This window comes from Dermacentor andersoni, chromosome 3, assembly GCF_023375885.2.
Source record: "Dermacentor andersoni chromosome 3, qqDerAnde1_hic_scaffold, whole genome shotgun sequence".
NCBI classification, from domain to species: Eukaryota; Metazoa; Arthropoda; class Arachnida; order Ixodida; family Ixodidae; genus Dermacentor; species Dermacentor andersoni.
The window spans coordinates 221,877,657-221,899,202 of record NC_092816.1 but is presented as its reverse complement, the minus strand read 5'-3'; the positions used below and the strand labels follow the sequence as shown (position 1 = coordinate 221,899,202).

Below are 21,546 nucleotides of genomic sequence, written 5' to 3'. Positions count from 1 at the left end.
GTTTGATGAGGCTTTGGTTGACTTTTTTTTTTTTTTTTTTACCTAGAGAAAAGCTCGAAACGGAAATATCGACATAAAGAATTCCAAAAAATGCATGATGCCGATGCATTTGCTGACACATTGGCTGTCATTGGAAAAGAGGCTGCTTGACCAGTGGAAACCACTACTCGGCTTTTTTTTTTAATTTATTTATCTGAAACAAAGCTGAGCTTGTTTTTTGCAGTAATGCCAAATTCCGTAAACTTCCTCACCCTGCACTGACCCCAAAGTCTGCTGCACATCTTTCCAACAGTGCTGCAGGCTTTGGGAAAAAAGCACCGACGGCGTTGAACTCGTGCTGAAGAGGAAAGGAGCTCATTCTCGACCTCAAGCAAAAAAAAATTGAAACTTCATACAGTATAACCTCGTTAAACCGTACCCGCTTAAACAGTAGTTTCGTTTAGAAGTAGTAAAGTCCGGTCCCCGACTCAGCAGCCATTGAACATAATGTGTTTTGTATCTGCATAAACCGTACCTGCTTATTGCGTATGCATCATTTAAAACGTAATGTTTCCACTTTTCATAGTGCAAACACTGCATGCGTCATCTCCATCGGGCGGCCCGGCAGAACAAGCCTCAGAGATTGGAAGAACGACCTCCAAGCGCCCTGTGCGTTTGCGCGTGAAGCCACGTCAACACCATTTCGATGCCTTGCCAGAGAATGTTGTGGCGTTGTGCAAGCGAGGGCTCGCATGATGCCGAAGCTCGGATAAAAAGGACGCCGGGTGCTCAGCATAGAAGAAAAATTAGGCATCGTCCGTGCTATCGAATGTGACACAAAGTCGGCACTGGCACGCGACAGGGATCTGCTGTTGACTACGGTGTGTGGCATTTGGAATGCGAAGTTGCTCGGCAGCGCTGCTGCGACCGCGAAAAGATGTCGGCTACTAGGTTCGACTTTTCGGCGTTGTTGCCAAAGTGTCGACTAGCGACAGTGATGAGGACGACACGGAAAGTGACAGCACGGGCGATTCAGGCCCGACGGTGGCAGAAGCTGTTCATTACGTCAGCCTCATGAGTGCTATCGTCTCGACGAGGCGCGATAACGTAACTCTATACCAAATTGAAAGTATTCCAAACTCCGGCACCCGGCAATGAAAAAGGCGCCCCAGGACTTGTGCAGCACTACTGCGCGCGTGCACGGAGAATACGTAACGCCAACAAGGAATCTGCCATGCGAGTGTTTGCTGAGAAGGGGGGGCTGGCTGAAAAGCTGGTACACAGCTTCAGTAAGTATGAGGCCGCTGTCGTCGCGCGAAGTGAATAGATACTGCATGTTCTTTCCCCTTTCATCGCACTCTCTCAGAGTTCCGTTTTCGACAGGTAAATGGGCAATCTCATGCAATTTCGGTTAAGCAGTACTACTGTTTAGTATGCACTTTTTCCGAGCTCCAGCCAACTACGATTTAACGAGGTTTGACTGTACCAAGGATTCTGGGGAAGCCAGCCATGGGAACCGTGAGGAGCACTTGTGTCCAAAATTTTATACCGCTTTTTGACAAGGCAAACTACCTTCTTCAGGCACAGGCTCCTCAGATTCATGTACTGAGGGGCCTCCTGAACCGCCTTTACGAGGATCTCCTGACTAGATTTGTGCGCCCAGGTGTTGTCAAGGCATGTCATTCATTGCTGGAAATTGACTATGGAGCTGCAGAGAACCAGAAAGGTGAAGACATAGTCATTGGCAGCACTGCCTACTCTGTGGTTGAGACACTGAGCTGCATTAAGAGAGAGCAGTTCTGTGCTGTACGTCGGTACTTAATGGCAGCATGCGATTACATTCGCCACAAATTCCCGCTAGATGGCTTCAATCTCAAGATGGCTGAAGTTGCTAAAGTACAAGCTCTGGAAACTGTTTCATTCAACAGCGTATGTCATTTTATTGTGTCGTTCCTTGCTATGCTACCCCAGCAGAGTGGCGAATCGAAAGAAGCAATAGACGCACTTGAAATTGAGTTTGCCAACTTGCAAGCATATCGGATTCCAGCCAACATATTGAATGAGCCAAGGTGCGACGTGCTGTGGTTGCAGTTAGGAAGTGTGCGAAGTGTCGACGGATCGTTCAGGTTCCACAAAATTTCAATGTTTTATGCTGGGTATTCTCTCCATTCCCCGCAGCAATGCTGAATGTGAGAGAATATTCAGCACTGTGGACAAAACTCGAACATAGTTTCGCTCATCTGTGTGTGAGAAAACACTCGAAAGTCTGCTGATGGTCAAGGAACACCAGAGTATGCTTGCTTTGAGCAAACCTACACAGAAGTTTCTGAAGCAGGCTAAGTTGGCAACAGCAAAATCATTGCAAAAATAAATTGTGCTCCAGTGGAGTTCATGCTCTTTACTCTCCAAGACACAGATTTCACTTGCGGTTTTAAAAAGTAAGCTTGTTGCAAAAGGTAAATCCCCTTTTAAAAGAAGTGCTTCCCCCCACAGCAAGTGTAACGAATTTCCAAATCTTCAGGTTGGCATGTATGGTAGATGGCATAGGTATGTCGGTGAAGCACAGCACGGGGCAAAATAAGGTAAATTTTTCATACCTCTGGTCCTGGAAAAAGCAGCTAAGTTAATTTTACTGCTAAAAGTTTATGTTTTTGTATTGCCCAATTATGCGTACCATTTCAATTGAGGTTATGGACTTGCGACCACTCTTTGTTTTCATGTAGCTTGCCCACAGTGAAAGCTCCATATACATACCTGCCAACCCTCCCGATTCGCCTGGGAGACTCCCGATTTTTCACTGAACTTTCTGATTGTGCAATCACTATCTTATATCTCCCGGAAAGTGGTCTCTGTTCGTGCAATAATGGTTTTTGCGAAACCGGCATCGCGGAATCTACAGCCGCATCGTAATTGTCAGCATCACCAACAACAGCAGCACTAGCACCATCGGTATCGACTAAGCAGCCGACTACATCGCCTAGTAAGCCGACCAAAGCCAGAGCCAATGGAGTTCTTCCATTTCATGCATGCCTTCCTCCATGGTGCATCTTGTTGCTGCTGCTTTTGTGTATGATTAGTGTTGGCTAGGCCGTGTGTGCGGTGCACCGTGTAAAGTTAGAATTCTCGTGTGCTTGATGCCATGGCGCTATCAAAGCCGAAGAAAAGGTATTAGCAGAAGTTATTGCGAACTTCTGAATTTCCGTGCTTTTTGACATCAAGAAAAGAACGTTTTGCATATTGTAGAACATTTGGATGCGACGTTAGCGTGTCTCACGGTGTCAACGGCTACTTGAAACTGCACGTTTCCACTGCGACGCATCAAAGCTATGTTCGCACCGCTGAGCAGCAAGGCAACATAGTGAACTTTCTCCGGAACAAGTGCGACGACAGTGTCATATGTGTGGAGTGCCTGTTTATGGGATTCCTCGCCGAACACAACCTACCCCTTAGTGTCAGCGACTACGTTGGGCCTCTTCTACTGAAAATATTTCCAAAATGCGACGAGGCGAAGCGCTATGGATGTAGATGCAACTGTGAAACGCAACTCTGAAGAATGCGGAGGTGGCCAACGTGAAATTTATTTCACAGGCATCGCTCTCAAGTCATTTCTTTATTCAGAGTTTCCATCAACTGCTGCCCCGAGATGCCAATGAATCTACTGAAGACGCTTTAGATGCTCTCGAAGCTGAGCTTGCCACACTACAGGCGTACAGTCTTCCAGAGGACATTCTTAATGAAGAAAGGTGGGACATGCAGTGGTCTATGGTTGGAAAAATGAAAAACACTGATGGAAAACATGTTTCACCGAGTTGCTAAGGCCGCCAGAAGTTGAAACAGTGATGCGACCCCCCCCCCCCCCTATGTTGGCGCGAAAAAAAGGTCTTCTGATTTTTTATCTCGCCAGGTTGGCAGGTATGCATATACATAGTTTGCAATCGCTTTCATTAACCTGCTCCAAGATGTGATTTTGGCTGTTCCAAAAGCTGCTCTGAGATGGCATGGGCCAGTAGCATCAACGACTGAATTTTCGGACATGCCTGATATTTCGGACGTCTTCGCGGCACCGCCACGAGCCCCATAGAATCAATGTATAAGGACATCTGAAGTTTCGGACGCTCGAACCCCCCGCCGTCCAATTTTCCGGACTTTTTGACGGACGGAAGGAATTTTTGGCTCCTCGCACAGCGCCCTTGAGAAGGAAATCCACTTGCAGCCGAAACATATCACCACTTTGAAGCACAACTAGCCGAATCTAGTCGTCACACACCAATTTGGTCTGGCCACACTGGCTATGTTCATCGCCGCACTTCCGCCTCCGGCGGAGTTTCCGCAGCGGCGCCATTTTGTTTGTTTGTTTGCGCAGGCCACATTTTGGCTAGGGTGGTGTGTGGTTGTCTGTTGTGTCAAGTGTGCTCTGCGACGCTAGGCCTAGGTGCTTCGACGCTCGTGAGCGAACTCCACTGTTCGCAACTTGAAGATTTCGCTTGCCTTCGATTGGCACCCACTCCGTCTTCGTCGTCCTCGCCGATGGCATCGAAGCGCGGAAAGCAGTACCGTCGGACGACGTGATCAACGACCTCCGCTCTGCTGGGGTTTCCATACCCACGGAAATGACTTTTGAACAGTTTGTTGACGCTGACGAGCTTGACTTCCGCGCAGAACTGACTGACGAGGAAATAGTCCGTCGGGTTGTGGGGGATTCAGAAGACTCCGATGTTGAAAATGAGCCAATGCCTGCGCCACCTACAGGCGCCGAGTTGACGCGAGCACTGTTGACTCTTTCATCAGTGTACAGTGCTGACATGACCCTTGCTCAGATCGAGGCGAATATGATCGCATGCAACCGGAACGCCGTCAAAACAACAATGAACAAGTTCTTCAAGCCACTGCAGCAATAACACCGCCTGCCCGACGATGCACATGTACATAATAAACCGGCAGTCGGCTGCATACAGTTTTTGAACGCCTCTTCTTATAGGCACTTCACTGATGCTGTGGCAGGGTTTCGGAAGCCTGTTACTTCGCCCTTTACCTCTAGATCTGAGAAAAAAATAAAAAGGGTGCGTTTTTTGCATGCATTCATTTTTGTGGACTGCCTGAATTTTCGGACGTTTTTATGTTCCCTAGAGGGTCCGAAAAATCGGTCGTTGACTGTACATTGATTCTATGGGGCTCGTGGCGGTGCCGCGAAGACGTCCGAAATATCAGGCATGTCCGAAAATTTGGGCGTCTGAAAATTCAGTCGTTGACTGTATACGGTGTGGTTTTCCTTGCATGTCCTCGTTATGTGATCTTTATTTTTTTCTCTCTCTCTCTTGCTTCAAGCACGGCAAATGTACAAGTGCCAGTTGCAAGTCAAAATAGTACAAGTGGCTTTATACTGCGATGTGCACAAAGGGAAATGTTAAACATTAAATAAAACTAGCCTGTTAATTTTTATCCCAAATGCTGCTTTATTGCACGTAGAACCAGCTCTGCTATGTTCGTTTACTATTTCAGGTGATATTGAGACACTGCGGCAAAAATGGTTATTGCTGCGGTGAAAGGTCAAATGGCTGTTTCACCACTTATGGTAGCTCGCACGGTGATCTGCAAAAGTAAAAATGGAAACGGAGCATTGTCCCATATGTCCTAATTTGTGGTCTGACAACTTGTCGCCATCATTTCTTCTGCAGGACAGCTACCTGCGTGAGCGCATCAAGTACAATGGCAAGACCAACAATCTCTCTGGAGTCATCACAGTGGACAAGGACAAGAGCAAGGTCACTGTTACAGCTGAGGTTCCTTTCTCCAAAAGGTGAGCCTGCTTATGGACAAATCCTGGGCCAATCATCACAGGGAGGCATTCCTGACACTGTTCTACCTGCCTCAATGAAGCATTTGTTCCCAAACGCTAGAGCAGCTGTGGATGCTGTCAGCAGCTGAAGGAAAAACCATCACAGGGCCATTGTCTTTAAGTTAATGAGCCGGCTGGTTGACATTTCACAGTATATAATATGGGACAAGTACTGATAGCTAGGAGTTACTCCTTCTCTCTGTCCTGGTATTTGTATGCCTTTATGTGTACTTGAAAAGCTGCCATAGAAATACGTACATACAAGTCACATTTTTTAACTCTATTTTGCCTGCCAAGTACAAGATAGGAGGCTAGTTTAGTCTTGTATAGGGGCTGCATCTGTGAATCTGGTGCAGTACAATGGGGAAATTTTTCTGAAGTCATGGGTGCATGGTTCGCACCCCCCTTTTCCTAAGCATGCATGTCCTTGGCAAGGTACCATACGACGCACTATCTTTGCATGATGGCAGCACTTGCATGAGAGCATATTGGGCTTCTCTTTCATCCATTTCTACAGTTGATGGTATGTTAAACTGACACTAAAGTGAAAAATAGTGAAAAATTATTTCTTCTGCAATAGTAAATTACCATTCTACAACACCAAAAACACCACTCTTACAACGATACGACGTTTGGTAAGCCAGAAAAAGCGCAAGAACGAAATACGGGTGGCGACGCCTACTTAAGGGGGGACGCGGGTCTTGAAATGGCAAAAACAAAAAGTCGATTTTCGGAAAAGTGCATTTTCGCTACGTTTATACATGCAAGAATCCCTCCGCAAAATCTAGAAGCTAAATTTAATGGGAAAATAATAAAAATCGCGCTTAAAGGGGCCAGGATGAACGCGAAATCAGCAAAATTTGGACAAAAAATGTTCAAACTTCGCGCCGTCGTCATTTGCGAACGCGGGGGCCGATGGCCGCCATCTTGCGCTTGTTTTGAAGCTGTTTTCTTTGTGCGCATTTTGCGCCAGTTCAAAATGGCGTCGGTGAAGGGAAACCGACGCCATCGCGCCATGTCTGAAGGATGCGTCCGTGCCGCTGATTGGCCAAAGCGCGCACACCCCCCGCGCGCCTCGCTCCTATTGGTTCGGCGCTCTTTGGCGTGCGCTCGACCGCTCTCGCGTTTCGCTACGTTTGTTTATCTCTGGTTTCATCGCGCCACTGTCTACGTTTGTTCAGCCGCTTGCTTTGCGACGACGTTTGATAAGGTGCTGATTTCGCTGCCCGGATGGCTGGAAAAGATCGTAGTCTCAAGATTACTACGCGTCAAGCGGCTGTGTACTCGCGGAGTTGCCGGTTGCTGTTCTGCCTAGACATTCTACCGGATCGAGTGCCGAGCTGCAAACCGGCACGTCTAGCGTCAACACTTCGTCCGCCCACGCCACGCGTGTTGGCACAGATCGTGCAGGCACCGTTTCCTTCCCGATTGAAGAAAGTAGCGAGCGCCGGAAAACGTGCCTGGCGTCGCAGTCTGCAATGGAACGAAAGTTGAAGCTACTGGGTGTCGACAGGAGAGAGGACGTCAACGACAGCGGAACTGAATTTGCAATCGTGGATTTATCCGTCGTACGAGAATTCCTTGGACTCGTGCTGTGTCCTGGGTGCGGCTAGAAAGTGGTGATGCTTTCAAGGACCCCGCCAGGGAGTACGGGCTCTCAGCAATGTTCTGACAATGTTCTGTCGTCACAATGCTGCGAGAGCAAAGGGAGAGCCTGAACCTAGGCACAACTACAACTTGCCAGAACATGCGGCAGAAGCAATGCTGCCTGTATATACGCGGCTATCTGAAGAAACCCTGCTCCAAAGATACCAGTGAGGCAAGACACAGAATTCGAATGAGAGCCTTCACTCAGTGATTTGGAGTGTCTCAAAGGAACAGCATGCATCTCTTTGCCGTGCAAGCTGCTGTTGCGGAAGCTGTCCTACGCTTCAACACTGGGACACTGCCTTGCGTCCACTGCAATTCTACAGCAGCTACACATGAATATTCCTGGCACTGCATCTCAGCGAGCAAAGGAGAAAGACGGCCATCGAAGTTCCAACTCCAGCAAGAAGCCTCTTTGAGCGCAAGGAAGCTGGCCCAAAAGCGGCATAAAGATAGGATGCATCCAGATTATGCCCCTGGTGAATTTCCTTGAGATTTTATTGGTATGTTCTCAATAAAGATGTTGCAGAATGTTTTTCCTTGATTTCTCAAAACAATTCTGACAGACTTCCAATTTGGAGGTAAAATAGCTTCTGTCCTATTTCAGCTATCGGCATAATTCTTTTTTGCCAGAAAGAGAAATGTATGCAGTAAGCAATATGCACCTTTTCAAAGCAGTACTCTTCTCAAAAATTTTTTGAAATGGGTCACATTCTTGACATGTCAAGATGGCATTTTTTTCTCACAACTTTGGTGAGCTCTAACTTTTGCTCAGATTAGCCTAGAACATTGATTAATACCTTATTGCACTCCCTGAACATTCTAGATAGTCTTTATACTCAAATTACTACCGTAAAAACCGGAATATAGGTCGAACTTTTTTTCAAAAACCCATCGCGAAAAGTCGACCCTCGACTTATATACCGGACATTGGCGGAAAAACTACGGAAGTCTTGCAACAATGGGCGGATAAAGTAAACAGCCGCCATCGCCATCAGCAGCATGGCGGCGTGGCGACGCTGTGGCACCGGCATTTTGCGTTTCCATTGTCGCAAAGTTATATTAATTAAAGGCTGCACTTTCATTTTGTTTCAAAATGAGCGGGAGCGGAAGCCGACGTCAATTCACCGTCGCCTTCAAGAAAAGGGCGATTGAGTACGCGGAAGCCCACGGCAACCTGGCGGCACAGCGCGAACTTGAAGTATCCGAAAAGAGCATTCGGTAGTGGCGGAGGCAAAAGCAACGTATTACAACTTGCAGCAACCAAAAGAAAACGTCATTTCGTGCCGGATCGCAGTGGACTGCAGAACTGGAAGGCAAGGTTGCGGAGTCCGTCCGCGAGCTGCGTGTAAGATCGCTGCCTGTGACTGCCGAATGCATCCGTTTGAAAGCGGTAGAGATCGCACGCGCCTATGGACTGGGCAGCGAGAAGCACTCGTCATGCGACTCTGATCAAAGGCGTTGCTCTGATTCGGAGTAGCGCTTGCGCACTTCGTGCCCTTCTGTGTACTGTACACCCGACGAACTTTTAACAGTATCGCGCGACCATCGACCCGCGTGTTTGTCAGCACCTTATCATCACGGCACGGAGCGGCGAAATAGCGAAAGTAAGGGCATGTGTACACATGTGCGTATCTCGTTTGTTTCGCTGCTCAGCGCCATTAATAAGGTGTTGACAAGCACGCGTGTCGATGATTGCGCGAAACCGCTAAAAACTTGGCCGGGTGCACATGCGAGCAGCATTTAAATAAATACTGTCACCATTGTGCAACCCCCCGAGTCGCATTTGTTTCAAGGTAAGGGTGTCATGTCTTTCGGTACTTTTGCCATTGAAAAGGATTTTTTTTTTTTTTTTCATTTTGAGGATTCGTTAGTTGGGGGATCGACCTATATTCCGGTCCGACCTATAGTCCGGTTTTTACGGTATGTTAGGGTTTTCTGTTTAGATGCTAATTTTCCTCCAAACAAAGGACCCAGCATATACAATGCTTTTAGAGTATATCAGAAACTACTTATCCTATGGCAAAATTAATATATTTAGAATCTGCATATTAAAATACACAAAGTGTGAAAATTTCGTTCAGATCTGTCCACAAGTAAAAAAGTATTTCAAGTGTAGCCTCCCCCCCTTAAGCAGTACTATCGTTTAGTACGTACTTATTTCGAGCTCCGACCAACTACGGTTTAACGAGGTTTCACTGTATAACTTTTTTTCTGATTCCAAAATATCACTGTGAACCACATAGAAGGGCTCTAAAGAATTTGCTTTATCAGCGAAGGTGGTGAAAAATTTTGCAGAAATCAAGAAAGAACAGTGTTTTTCAAGCCAAATCTCCGGAACGGTGCAGCCAAGTGCTGCCACCTTGGTCTCGTTGGAAAGTGCATTTCTCCATATTCAAATTGGCTGTTTCAGCTATCTCCTCCATACAGAAACAAGCACAAAAAGCAGATTGAAGGTTGTGTCGGAGTCTGCAATTGGCCGTACCTGCCATGTGATGACTCCAGCGTGGTTCGCCATTGGTCCAGCGCTCGCATCGTCTGCTTGTCTCTTTGCACTTCGGCGAGTCTGGACATCTCCACTCGCCATAATCTCAACATGTCAAAACGGGAGCTACGCGGACATCGCAGTAGCGTGGCCAATTCCTACGTTTGTGGATGTCGCAGACCCGCGGCTAAGCATTCCAAACATCGGCGATGCAGACTTAGCGACCAAGTTTCATGCGCGGAATCCTCGGACACGCAGTTAAGCATTTCGAGCATAGGAGTCTCCGACTCGGTGATCAAACACATTGCACCTGGAATTCTCGGACCCTCTCCTGAGCATTTAGCGCATCGGCGCCTCCGACTGCGTGGCTGAGTACATCGAGTGTCGACTCCTTGAGCCCGTGACTAGGGATTTCACTCATTGGCACCTTGGACCTGCAGCCAAGCAATTGCACCTTCACTCTATTATCATATTGTCACGATATCTCGTAACAAAATTTATCGTACCACAACTTCATAAAGAGAACCTCATCATGAGCTCTGATCACTAGGCCCCTTGGGCTGGCACAGACACCTGGCTGCAGAATCGATGGAGGCATCATACAAAAGTACAAGCTGGAAAGCACCTAGCAGCCGCATATCTATTACTGGCTCTCTGATCCTAAGTTCCACATCATTGTCAAGGGAAGACGACTTGGAAGGCTGCTGAGAATCGGAGCCTTCATTCAGTAACATGGTTGGCTGTACCAAAAGAAATTTTTAAAATGCCTTGCTGATTGTACTGGAGACTGCTATCAATGAGGCAGCCTGCAGGTACAACACTGGAACTATATTCATGCCCACACAGAGTTCCGCATGTCACTTGGTTTGAAACCCAGGTGCCATGCTCTTTGTAGAGCAGCAGCATGGAATACCATAAAAGGGGGGGGGGGGGGGGATGAAGGCACACCAGACCAGAGGCCACATGTACAAGAAGCCCCGCATCGCAGAACACCCCAATGACTACTAATTTGGTTCCTTTTAGAGATCTGTAGAGAAGGTGAAACTTCGAGAGCCGTTTTCTCCAAACTGCTTTTTTTTTTTTTCTTGGCTTAGCTGCTGGAGCTGATTTCCTTGTTTCCGTTTAGCTTATTTTGACTCCTTTTTTCTTTTCACGTTCCTTAAGTTACAGTGCAGGTCATGTGACAAGTCTCGCTTCTTTATCTTTTTATAAATTTATGATGTGGCTATTCGTCTACCTGAAGTGTGCTCGATGCAAAGGTAAAAAAAGACGCTCCAAAAAAGTTATTGCGAAAAAAATAAAATGCGAGACTGTCACGACCTTCAGCACGCAGATAGCTATGTGGTCAATACTCAACGTGCCTTAAATTGCGTTTTTTAAGCTTCCCACACCCTCCAGAAAGGATGAGGGAAAAAAATTCTGCTCAATAAAATTTAATATGTTCTCAATGTACTGCTCTGAAACTTTTATGGAAACATCAGGAGACATTCTAAACATTTGTGCCAATTTTCATCAAGATCCATGGAAGACATAAGGAACTTGATCTTCAAAGCCATGGCCTCCCTTAACCTCGCACTGCTCCTGGAAGGCTTGAATGCATAATGTAACCACGCAAACGACAGAGAAGGAAACACTGGACAAGCACGGAACTTCAACTAGGCGCTTGCCCAGCTTGTTTCCTTCTTCGTCTGTTGTCGTTTGCGTGGTTACATTATGAATTCAAATATCGATCACCAACTAGCCCGCCTTTCTCTGTTACATATCCTGGAAGGCACTGGTCATATGTTAAGTCCTTGGGTCATAACTTTAATAATCATTACAAACATTGGTGTGTGTGTGTGTGTTTTAGGGACGCCAGATTTCTTTAGTAGCCCTTTATGGCGTTTATCACCATTTGGCGTAAAAAGTGAGTTGGCAACCATGTGATCAGGCACTCGAGGGAACTGGCAAAGTGTTTGCGACATTCTGCTGCTAAGTCCGAGCTCACTGGTTCAGTTCACTGCTGCAGTGCTTTGGTGGTTAAATGCAAAACGCCTGTTAAAAGAACCCGAGGTCGCCAAAATTCATCTGAAGTAGTTCGCCATTGCAGCATGCCTCGTATTCAGGTTGTGGTTCTGGCACATAACACCCCAGAATTCACTCTTTATTTAACAGGTTGATTGTATCGAAGTAATAGAACAGTTGCTGAGAGACAGGAAACAGTCAAGTGCAGCAGGGTATTTAATGGAGCGTTAGGAAAGTGGTCAGCTTTCTGCTTTAAATTTTCCTTTTATTAAACAAGCACGCAGTTTGAGACTGTTGGTGTTAAATGATACTGTAGCATAGGTAGAGCGTATCCTCCTATCAATAAATAAAGTAACATCATTGCTTTCTCATGTAATGAACTGACCAGTGCACTGTTGCAACATGAAAGAAAGTGTAATTGTGATGGTACCTCTTGCTTGGTGCTTTCCATGCTAGAAGCTTTTGACAGGCCCGCATACACAGAAGATAGTTGGTATACCTTTTAGGAACCACTGCGAGTTTCCATCTTGACATTGGCAACGTAGGTTCATAATGGTTCTTGAAAAGCCTTTACGGGGTTACGGTGGCTATGGTGTATTGAGATATCGCACTTATTTTTCAACTAAATTCAAATAAGACAGTCTTATACAGCTTTCCGAGCTGAATAAGCAGGCTCCTTATAGCAAAACAGGCAGATTTTGGGCATATAAGTATAAATCCCATGCAAGCGATCTTGCACACGAGCGACGCAACTGAGATGGCTGTCGTGTTTGCTCGTCGCCTACAAGCCGTACCCATGCGAGTGGCGATTTTGAGCGGCGTCTCCCCGGTGTTGCTGGTATGAGAGCAGTAAATATGTGCCTAAACTCGCCTGACGCGTGCTTTGTTAACTTAAGTTGATGTATTTTCCTGTAAAAAGTAGCATAAAATATTTCTGGAGGTCGTTCAGTAGGTTATTCTTGCACATATAAAAATTCAGTCGTTTGTTTGCTCATCCGTTCGACAATCGGTAGTATTTGAGTGATGTACATCCAGTTCGAGCTTCGTGCTAGTCACTCGTAGTACTTCCGGGTGACGAGAGACGAATTCTAAATTTCCAGAACCGAGTGATATGTTCAAGCGGTGGCTCATTTCGTCGCTGTCGCGCACAAGATTGCTCTCATGGGGTTTAGACTTTGAGCACCGTAGCCTTAGTCTGAGTAGCGCTGATATGAGCGACCACACACCTCCGAAAACGGCGAACAGAAGCACATTAAAGAACCCCAGGTGGTCCAAATTTCCGGAGTCCCCCACTACGGCATATCCTCATAATCAAATTGAAGTTTAGGCAAGTAAAATCCCGTAATTTAATTTTGTTTAACAGCGAGCAGGAGACCGTAGTATGGGAGTGTTACGCTGTCTACTTATTATTTGTATTCTGTTCATACACGCAATCCTTTAAGGGTCAGTGCGGTAGTTATACGGCACCACAAACGAGCCCCGAATGGTCGACGCCGTTAATTTACGGCGCTGCCTGTGTACTTGATAAATATTCCAATTTTCAACTCTTCATTTGCCAAGTGCTGCCACTCTGTGTGGATGTCTCAGTCAGTGCTTAGTTTTCATTCCACGCCTTCTTTACGCTGGCATTTCAGCACGTGTGAGGGAATGTGGCAACGAGTTGGTTTTGTCTTGCAGGCTGTTCCCATTCGTGACGTTCCTATAAACTTATTCCTATTTGGTTTCTAACCTCTCAGAGGCTCACCACTAGATGCTCCCTCGTTAGTTGCTCACAGGGGTACGAGCACATCTGTTCAAAGGTGGGCGCTGGTATATACAAGTGATGCTTTCTTGCTTGCGTTTCTTTTCACAAGACTTTGCTCACAAAAACTGATTGTTAGCAACGGAACGAAAGATTACTCCAAGTCTCCGACTCGGTTTTTCTGATGGGTGCATGACCATATAGTTTTCTTGCGTGCGCTCATATACACGGTTCAATTACGCTATGGGCATTCATGCTGGCTGCTCTGCTGCAAGTGAGCTGAGTGGCAATTCCTCCAATGCAGACTGCTGGTCTACTACCCCAGTACCTAATCAGAAATCTCCTTAATATATCTATTTCATTGTCTACTTAGAATAAATATTTATGGAAGTCCATCGGTATTCGTGAATAAGCAATGGATGTTTAACTTCAGAAAATATTGTGTGACTTTATGATAACTTCGTAAAATTGTGGTAAATTTTAAAAATAGGTCAGTCTGAAATTTTAAATCTGCAATAAAAAAAATTCATCCCTGGGAGGTTGCGGTCACATACGGCAAAAAGTGATTTACCCTCAGGTTGTGTAGGCATAAATTAGGGTTTTGCACGTATGTTCTTTCTCACGGAGACGCTGTTAGCAGCTGAATGACGCGGTTGTTCATGTTGCTGTATCAGAAGGGCCTCTGCTTGCTGTCCCATTTGGGATGCCAGGCAAGCAGTGCACCTCGGAAACTAAATAATGAGTCAGTGTAATGATGCATATAAATACACATGTATGTAGTCATATTTAACTTAGGGAAGTGCTGGCAAATGTGACTGGCAGCCTTCGAGAATAGCAGTGCACAGTGTCATAGCTTCTAGCTTTTTGTGTATTCACTCTACGAAATGAATGGTTCATTTCAAATCTGGATGGTCAAAGCTGAAATACACAAGCAGTTTTCTTCATCCTAATGGATTTATTTTCTTCAGGTCTGTCGGTAGTAGAAGCACAAACTTGGCGTCTGTTATCGCATTCAGCCTAAGCTCAGCTGAATGCAATTGACATTAGCTCAAACTGTGTGTGCGGATGGTGAGGGTAGAAGCTCATGCAGCCAACAACGCAACACCACTTGCCACCTACCTCTTGCCCGCCCAACCAGAATGTAACTTTTCGAAACAGCAAATTCTTGCACCATACACTAGCTGACTTGTTGGCCCTGTCATCCGCCATTCATTCCCCGCCTGCTCTGATATGCCCCCCTTTATATAACACATTATGGCCAAAAGCTAAGTAGGCAAAGCAGAGGTAGTTCAAGGGAATTAACTAAATTAATTTGTAAAATATCTGCGCAACTCTCAAGCCTGATGTTTAAGGAAATGACGTAAGTGTGCAGGAAAATGAAATTGGCAAATTTCATAGAGATTCATTGACTTCAAAAAATTACTGGGGTTGCCGTTTAAATTTCACAAAACAGTTCACTTAAAGGGACTGTAAAGAGAAATACTATATCAGTCTAGTTTTCTGATAAATTTTCTTGAACTCCACTTTCTAAAAGTTCCTGAATCTTCTGAAGTTCACTCTTTGGATCATTTGGAATACAATGGCGTCAATTTGTAGGTATAAAATTAGGCCTAAGCAGACAGTGTCAGGTAGGAAGGCGAAGCAGGGGGCGGCAGAAAGTTAGGTGGGCAGATGAGATTAAGAAGTTTGCAGGAACAACATGGCCACAATTAGTACATGACTGGGGTAGTTGGAGAAGTATGGGAGAGGCCTTTGCCCTGCAGTGGGCGTAACCAGGCTGATGATGTTGAGACTGTCAAAATCCATGACGTCATGGCAAGCTAGTGTGGGAATTCGAAGGTGGTGTCAGCGCCTGTTTTTTGTATTAGCGTCATTACTGGCTTATCAAGCACCTTCTGAGAGTAAGAGATCCTTTTTTTTTTTTGCATTCTAGAAGGGCTATTTAAAAATACACAGCTCGTCATTTCTCTATTTAGTGTCCCTTTGAACTTCCTAAATATCATTTTTGGTTTGGCTCATGCACCATAAAAACCCAATACAGTCAAACCTAGTTAATACGTAGTTGACTGGGAATGACATTTAGGTATGCACTAAATTATATATGAATTAACCGCCAGTGTGAGTTTAGAAGCTACTTATCGGCCGAAAAAGAGCTATGTCACAATGTTCTCAAACACACACACACTCAGACAGGCGTTATTTAGGAGTAGGCAAAAAAAAAATCGGCGAACTTCACTTGCCGCCGTGGTGGCCTTGCTGCGACACCTTCGAACTGGGTAAGGCCACGAGCGAGTTTGTCCACGAGGCCCCGCTTCTCTGCGAAAGCTCGCATGACACTCAAATCACGTGCCACGTCAGATACTGAAGGCCTGTTGTCCACTTCCACATCGTCGTTGTCGTCATCACTTTCGCTTGAAGATGGGTGAAGTGCGACGGCGGCAACACTGTTGCTATCCAAGAATTCTGCAGATGTAGCAACGTCGACATCTCAATAACGTAAACACGGCACGCCGCAGCAAAGATCTTTGAACCCCATGACAACACGACCGTAAACACACTGACAAAATTAAGAAAAAAAATTAACGTGGGAACTTCTCGGGGAATCGTCTAAGTGTGCAGAAGCGTTGTGCCACTTGCCCCACGCAACCCGATATTGTTATCAATGTTATGAAACTCGATCCAGCCAGTACAAACAAATGACAGCGCAAGGTGCATTGGTAACGTAGCCAAAGTACTGCAGCACCCACTCCGCTGATGTTCAGATCATTATAAGCCATTATTGCTCATTAGCGCCTTATCCATCCACGTCGAACCATTGTGAACTGTGGTCAAATAAATGTACACTGGCGGCTGCGCGAACCGTATCTTGAAAACAATCTGCGATGCGGACAGAGTGCCGACTGCTAATAGTTCCACGCACTGAAGAGACGCGCAGGCCCACATATTGAAAGTGACCTGCAAAAGGGGCAGGGTGCGGCTTGTGCCGAGAGCTTCGCGAGCGCTGTGTTCTCGCCACCTTGTTGGTGTGAAGTGACAGGCAGCGTGAAGGTGCAGTCGCTCACTGCTGCGGGCTTCATCTTGAAAGCGGTCATCTTACAGGACGGGCGGGCGGAGCAATATTTTTCTCGTTGGGTAAGCATAGAAATGCCTATGCAATTTTAAATGTGCTTTTGTGCAGTTACTACTTGAATTGGATTGGGTTCAACGGTGACAGCGAATCCGCACCCCTACCAGCAGCTTCTTCGCATTACAGGAAGCCAATCTCGAAGGCCATGCTTTTGAGCGCTGCAATCTGCAACAGCTGTATGAACAGGGAAGATGTCATGGTGGCCATGTTTTAATCGCTGGTGGCTGTCGTTCGGGTTTCGCAACTCGAGAATCGAATGTCTGCGCATGAGAGTTTGCCGATTTTGTGCCTGTGCATGTAGAACAAGAAATAGTACACACTAGCTGTTGGGTGGGCACTGAGTGACTATGGCTTAAGCAGTCAGCCAATACATGGGGGTTGGGTGGGGAAGCTTCGCAACTACATTTATACCGCAATGACACATTAAGCGGGTGCATATTTGACTAATTAGTTGAGCCATTTTTGGCTAGAGTTAAATTTTTTTTGGCATTAGTCCACAATGTTGATGCAAGCTAGAAGTGAAGCCAACCCAGTTGCATTATGAGCTCTCTGGGAGAAATTTGTACTATTTGTGGTGGTTTCTTGCATGAGTCTTTTTCACATACTACCATTTTTGTTTTTTGTGGGTAATAAAAGCATTGTGGCATGTTTTTTCCTCAAGCTGTCAAATAGTATGCTTGAGAAGTTCCCTGTAATTGTTTGAAAGGCCTTGAATTTTTGCCAAGAGAAACTGCCATGAACAGCCACGAGTCTGGCACCAATGCTGTATCCATAACCTTGTGCAGGTACCTGAAGTACCTTACCAAGAAGTACCTCAAGAAAAACAACCTCCGGGACTGGCTCAGGGTTGTGGCCACCACAAAGGACGCCTTTGAGCTGCGATACTTCCAGATCAACAACGAGGAAGAGGAAGACGATGAGGACAACGACTGAGTTAAATAAAAGTTGCCCTTACTGTCTGGTGGCCATCCAGACCAGGCAGGCAAATTGTCTTCTCCTGTTGATTAGTTGGGGGAGGAATTCTGCCTCGTGTTCTCTTTAATCGTTTCTGTAGCCCACTGTAGCATCAACTTATTATTTTTGAAAATATCAGCCTACAAGCCCTTGACATCCACATCTGCATGCAATGCTACAAGAATCTGAGGCATTATTTTGTCATGGTTTTACGTTCTTGTCAGTTTTGCCCCACTGCTGTGTCTGCTTTCAGTAGGTGGTAATGTTGGCAGTAAGCTTGCACTGTTGAGTGTCTGAGTGTAACGCTGATATGCGTGCTGCAGGCGTGCTATAGGGTGCTTGATGAAGGGTAGGACTGTAAAAGAATTTGTGCTAAAGACAGGGAAGCAATGCGCCGACGTAAAACGAGGTCTGGAAGCCTCGTTTTAGGTTTTTTTTTAGGTAAGGAAGGGTTCATATAAATGCTCACTCTGTTCTTTCTTACTCCCTGCTCTAAGTTTCTGCTACATCATGCTGATATGTACCCCTAGAGCACAGGGCTCTGGTGAGCGACACTATCAGAAGGGGGTCCGGGGCTGTTGGCCCCTGCCGCTCCCGCCTCCGTGTGGTGGCCCCCGGGACACGCTGGGCCCCCTTCCCAGTAGGCCAAAGGGGAGCGGCTGTGGCTGCACCAGAGCTCTTTTCACCGTTTATTTCTGTGCAACAGAGAAAAGTCGCGCCAAACTGTAAAAGCTTCCCTCAAAAGCTGGTAGAAGAAACCTTGGCACTATTGTCCGCGAAAGCTGAAAGCGTGGCAGTATGGGAATGATCATTAGCACATGCTTTCACCTAAGCTTTGTCCATATGACCTTGAATGGCTTTTTGACTTTTCAAATTGTTCCTTTCGAAAAACATTTTCTGTTATAAATGCACCAATTTCCAATGATTATGCATGTGCATAGTCTCATGCCTTGTCTGTTTGTACATGCATGATTACGTCGAAATTCAGGCGAATAAAGATAGTGTATAAGCAAATTAACAAGCATAGGCCAAATTCATGTACTACTGTCATTCCCATGGTAGCTGAATGATCGCAGTCGAAGATCGAGCTTAATTTTAGCTAAAATCTATCCAGTCAAGTTTTCTGAACATGTAAAAAAAAAGTATGAGCTGGGGGCTATTCCGCAATTGCCCACCTAATGGACTCCATTTTGGCTTCTGCTGAAGTGCTGATTAGTTGGCCTGGAACGTATGCCTGGGGTATTTCTAAGCAGGCCGGCACCCCGAACCAGTTGCATTGCTGGTACAGCTCCAGCCAATTGGTGGAAGCCTAAATGGACACTTGCAGAATACGCCTCTTGGTATTTTTTTTTTTTTTATACTGAAAGCATATGCACAAAACACTGAGTATCAGGAAGGACAGATGTGCACCAACTCTTAAAGGGGGACACTGCTTTTGTGTAGCGAGAAATGGCTAGAAAATTGCTTTATTTAAAAATCACATTTTCAGTTTACATAACAATCTGGTACTGATGCCATTGAAAACCACGTAGGAGTGCTGGAAAAAAATTTGTATTTCACAGAAGTCGAGCCTTTTTCAAGAGACAACATCTTCGGAATGGTGCAACCGAGCGCTGCCATCTTGGTCTTGCCAGAAAGTGTATTTCTTTTGTTCCTCTGTCTTTAAATTTGCCGCTTCAGCTATATCCTTCATACAGAAACATGCACAAAAAGCAAATGATCGAAGGTCATTCGGGAGTCTCCAGTTGGCCACACCCGCCACGACTCCGGTGTGGTCCGGCGTTTGCTCCGTAGTGGCATTGTCTGCTTGGCCCTTTGCATCTCGCTAGCTCCGTAAAGTTTCCTGCGATAATTAGAGGGAACCCTGGTGCTGCGATCGTTCAGGCACCATGAGAGTGACGGGAATACATGGATTTATCTGATCTTTGTGTTTGTGGCTTCAAGCGTGTTGACTTCGTTTACTGCGCTTTATCTGTCTTCATTGACCTAAATTTCAGAGCGGTCAAAACTTTTCTAAGTGCGTAGGACTGAACATGCACAATTACTACTAATTGCAGCATTTCAGCCTGTCAAGGTGGCCAAATCGAAATGCATTAAGCATCTCGACACGCTGACTTGCCCACGAGAAATTCATAAGGTCATTCTATGGCTGTTGTCAATGCATGCAACCATGTCGTAATGGAGTTTCAGTATAGGGCTTCTGTGCTAGAGGTCCTGTGTTGGAATCCTGCTGTCTGGCAATTTTAAGAATGTTTGTTTATTACACAGTACTCTGTTGAAAATTGCGAGTTTACAAAGTCGCAAAGTTGTTTGAAGCCAGAAGGACGAAGTTGAGGCAAATCTTATGTACTTCCTATAATTTACATGCTGGCTGAAACATCCCGATTGCAGCTCCCATAGACACTAGTGCCAGAGTTCCCTCTAGTAATTTTTGTATGAAGCTATGATAAGCTCTGGACACAGTGCTGCCAACTCTTGGGAAATACATGTGTTCAAACCTAGGGAAATGTTGCACTTGGCCTTGATGCAGCTAAACTGCTGATGTGATGACCGTGTTTTTATTTCAGTAACCTAAGATTACCTTTGCATTAGCATGTGCAGCATGATCTCATCATACAGCAGTGCATTTAATGCATTGCGCCAAGCAAATGACAGTGCGGATTCCCTCGATCCTTTAACGAAGTGCTGCTAGTAAGATTTTGCTGTTCTTACATCTAGCAGTGCTGACAATGTCAGTGCACACTGAATTAAATATTCATCTGTAAACGGTGAAACGTGTATGTTAGAACATTAAACAAAGCAGTGTGAACACATCTAGGCATAACTGGACATGCATGCCTAGCACGACAATGCGGTCGTGGCACTGAACAGCCAACTGTGCACCTACATACTAAAGATTTGCCTAGAACAGCCCATGGGCAATGCAACTTCGACAGAGTTCATGTGATGGCTAGTTTTAAGTTATAAGAAATTCAAATTATTTGCGTACTTTAGCGCTTTGCTGATATGGCCTACAAGTGCATAAATGTTGTGGTGCCAGGTCATACACAGTGTGCAAAAAAGTTGCAGTTTTGCTCAAAAGGCGAAGCATCGATTGTGATAGCCAATTAGAAAACAGCTATACGAAGTAAGGGTAGTTCTATCAGCCGTATATACTTGTAATTCGCCTACTGACTAAATTAACAAGCATGTCAGCGTGGAACAACAAAGCTGAGCTAGTTGGTAAGGATTCATTGTGCAAAAAGGTGAGGCGTGCAGACGGGACACAAGAGTAGAGAAGTGGACAACACGAACATAAGACTATCAACTGAAGGGAGCACTAAGGCGAAAAAAGAAAAGACGAAACTCGTCTGCGCAAGCTCAGGAATGGTATCACCACGTGAATGTAGCTGTTAAGGCACTTAATCTCTTACGTGAAGTAATCAAAGGCTGACTCATGCATGCACTTCCACCATTATAGACATGCCATCCTCTACCATACTCTGGCGTGCAGTTACAATCTTGGCAATGTAGGGAAAGATTAGAAGGCGATCCACCGGTTTACCTTTCATGTTCCATTAGCCTCTGATTGATACACCGTCCCGTTTGCCCTACGTAGAACTGGACGCAGCTAAGGGGAATATAAACCACACCCATACGACAATCTGTAACTGAAACTGTGGTTCTTATTGTGCTTCACTGGACAAATATAGCAAAAAGGCAGTGTTAGTAGTAAACTTGCACTGTGACATCATTATTTGAATGTTTTAAAATGAATCAAATCAAACTTAAAA

General features: G+C 45.6%; 1 protein-coding gene and 1 long non-coding RNA gene across 3 annotated transcripts in view; one reads left to right on the top strand and one right to left on the bottom strand.

The window, feature by feature from the left end:
- Positions 1 to 17,806, top strand: part of LOC126524310 (large ribosomal subunit protein eL22-like) — a 27,787-nt gene extending 9,981 nt beyond the window's left edge. For both annotated transcript variants that reach the window (XM_055067243.2, XM_050172647.3), the window contains exons 3-4: positions 5,655 to 5,776; positions 17,605 to 17,806. In XM_055067243.2, coding sequence (XP_054923218.1) covers positions 5,655 to 5,776; positions 17,605 to 17,752 — 270 coding nt within the window. In that variant the 3' untranslated portion in view covers positions 17,753 to 17,806. The remainder of the gene's footprint in view (positions 1 to 5,654; positions 5,777 to 17,604) is intronic.
- Positions 17,610 to 21,546, bottom strand: LOC129383042 (uncharacterized). Its single transcript, XR_008610981.2, has 2 exons — positions 21,318 to 21,546; positions 17,610 to 19,616 (listed from the first exon to the last, which is right to left on the bottom strand). It is a non-coding gene; the product is annotated as an uncharacterized lncRNA (long non-coding RNA).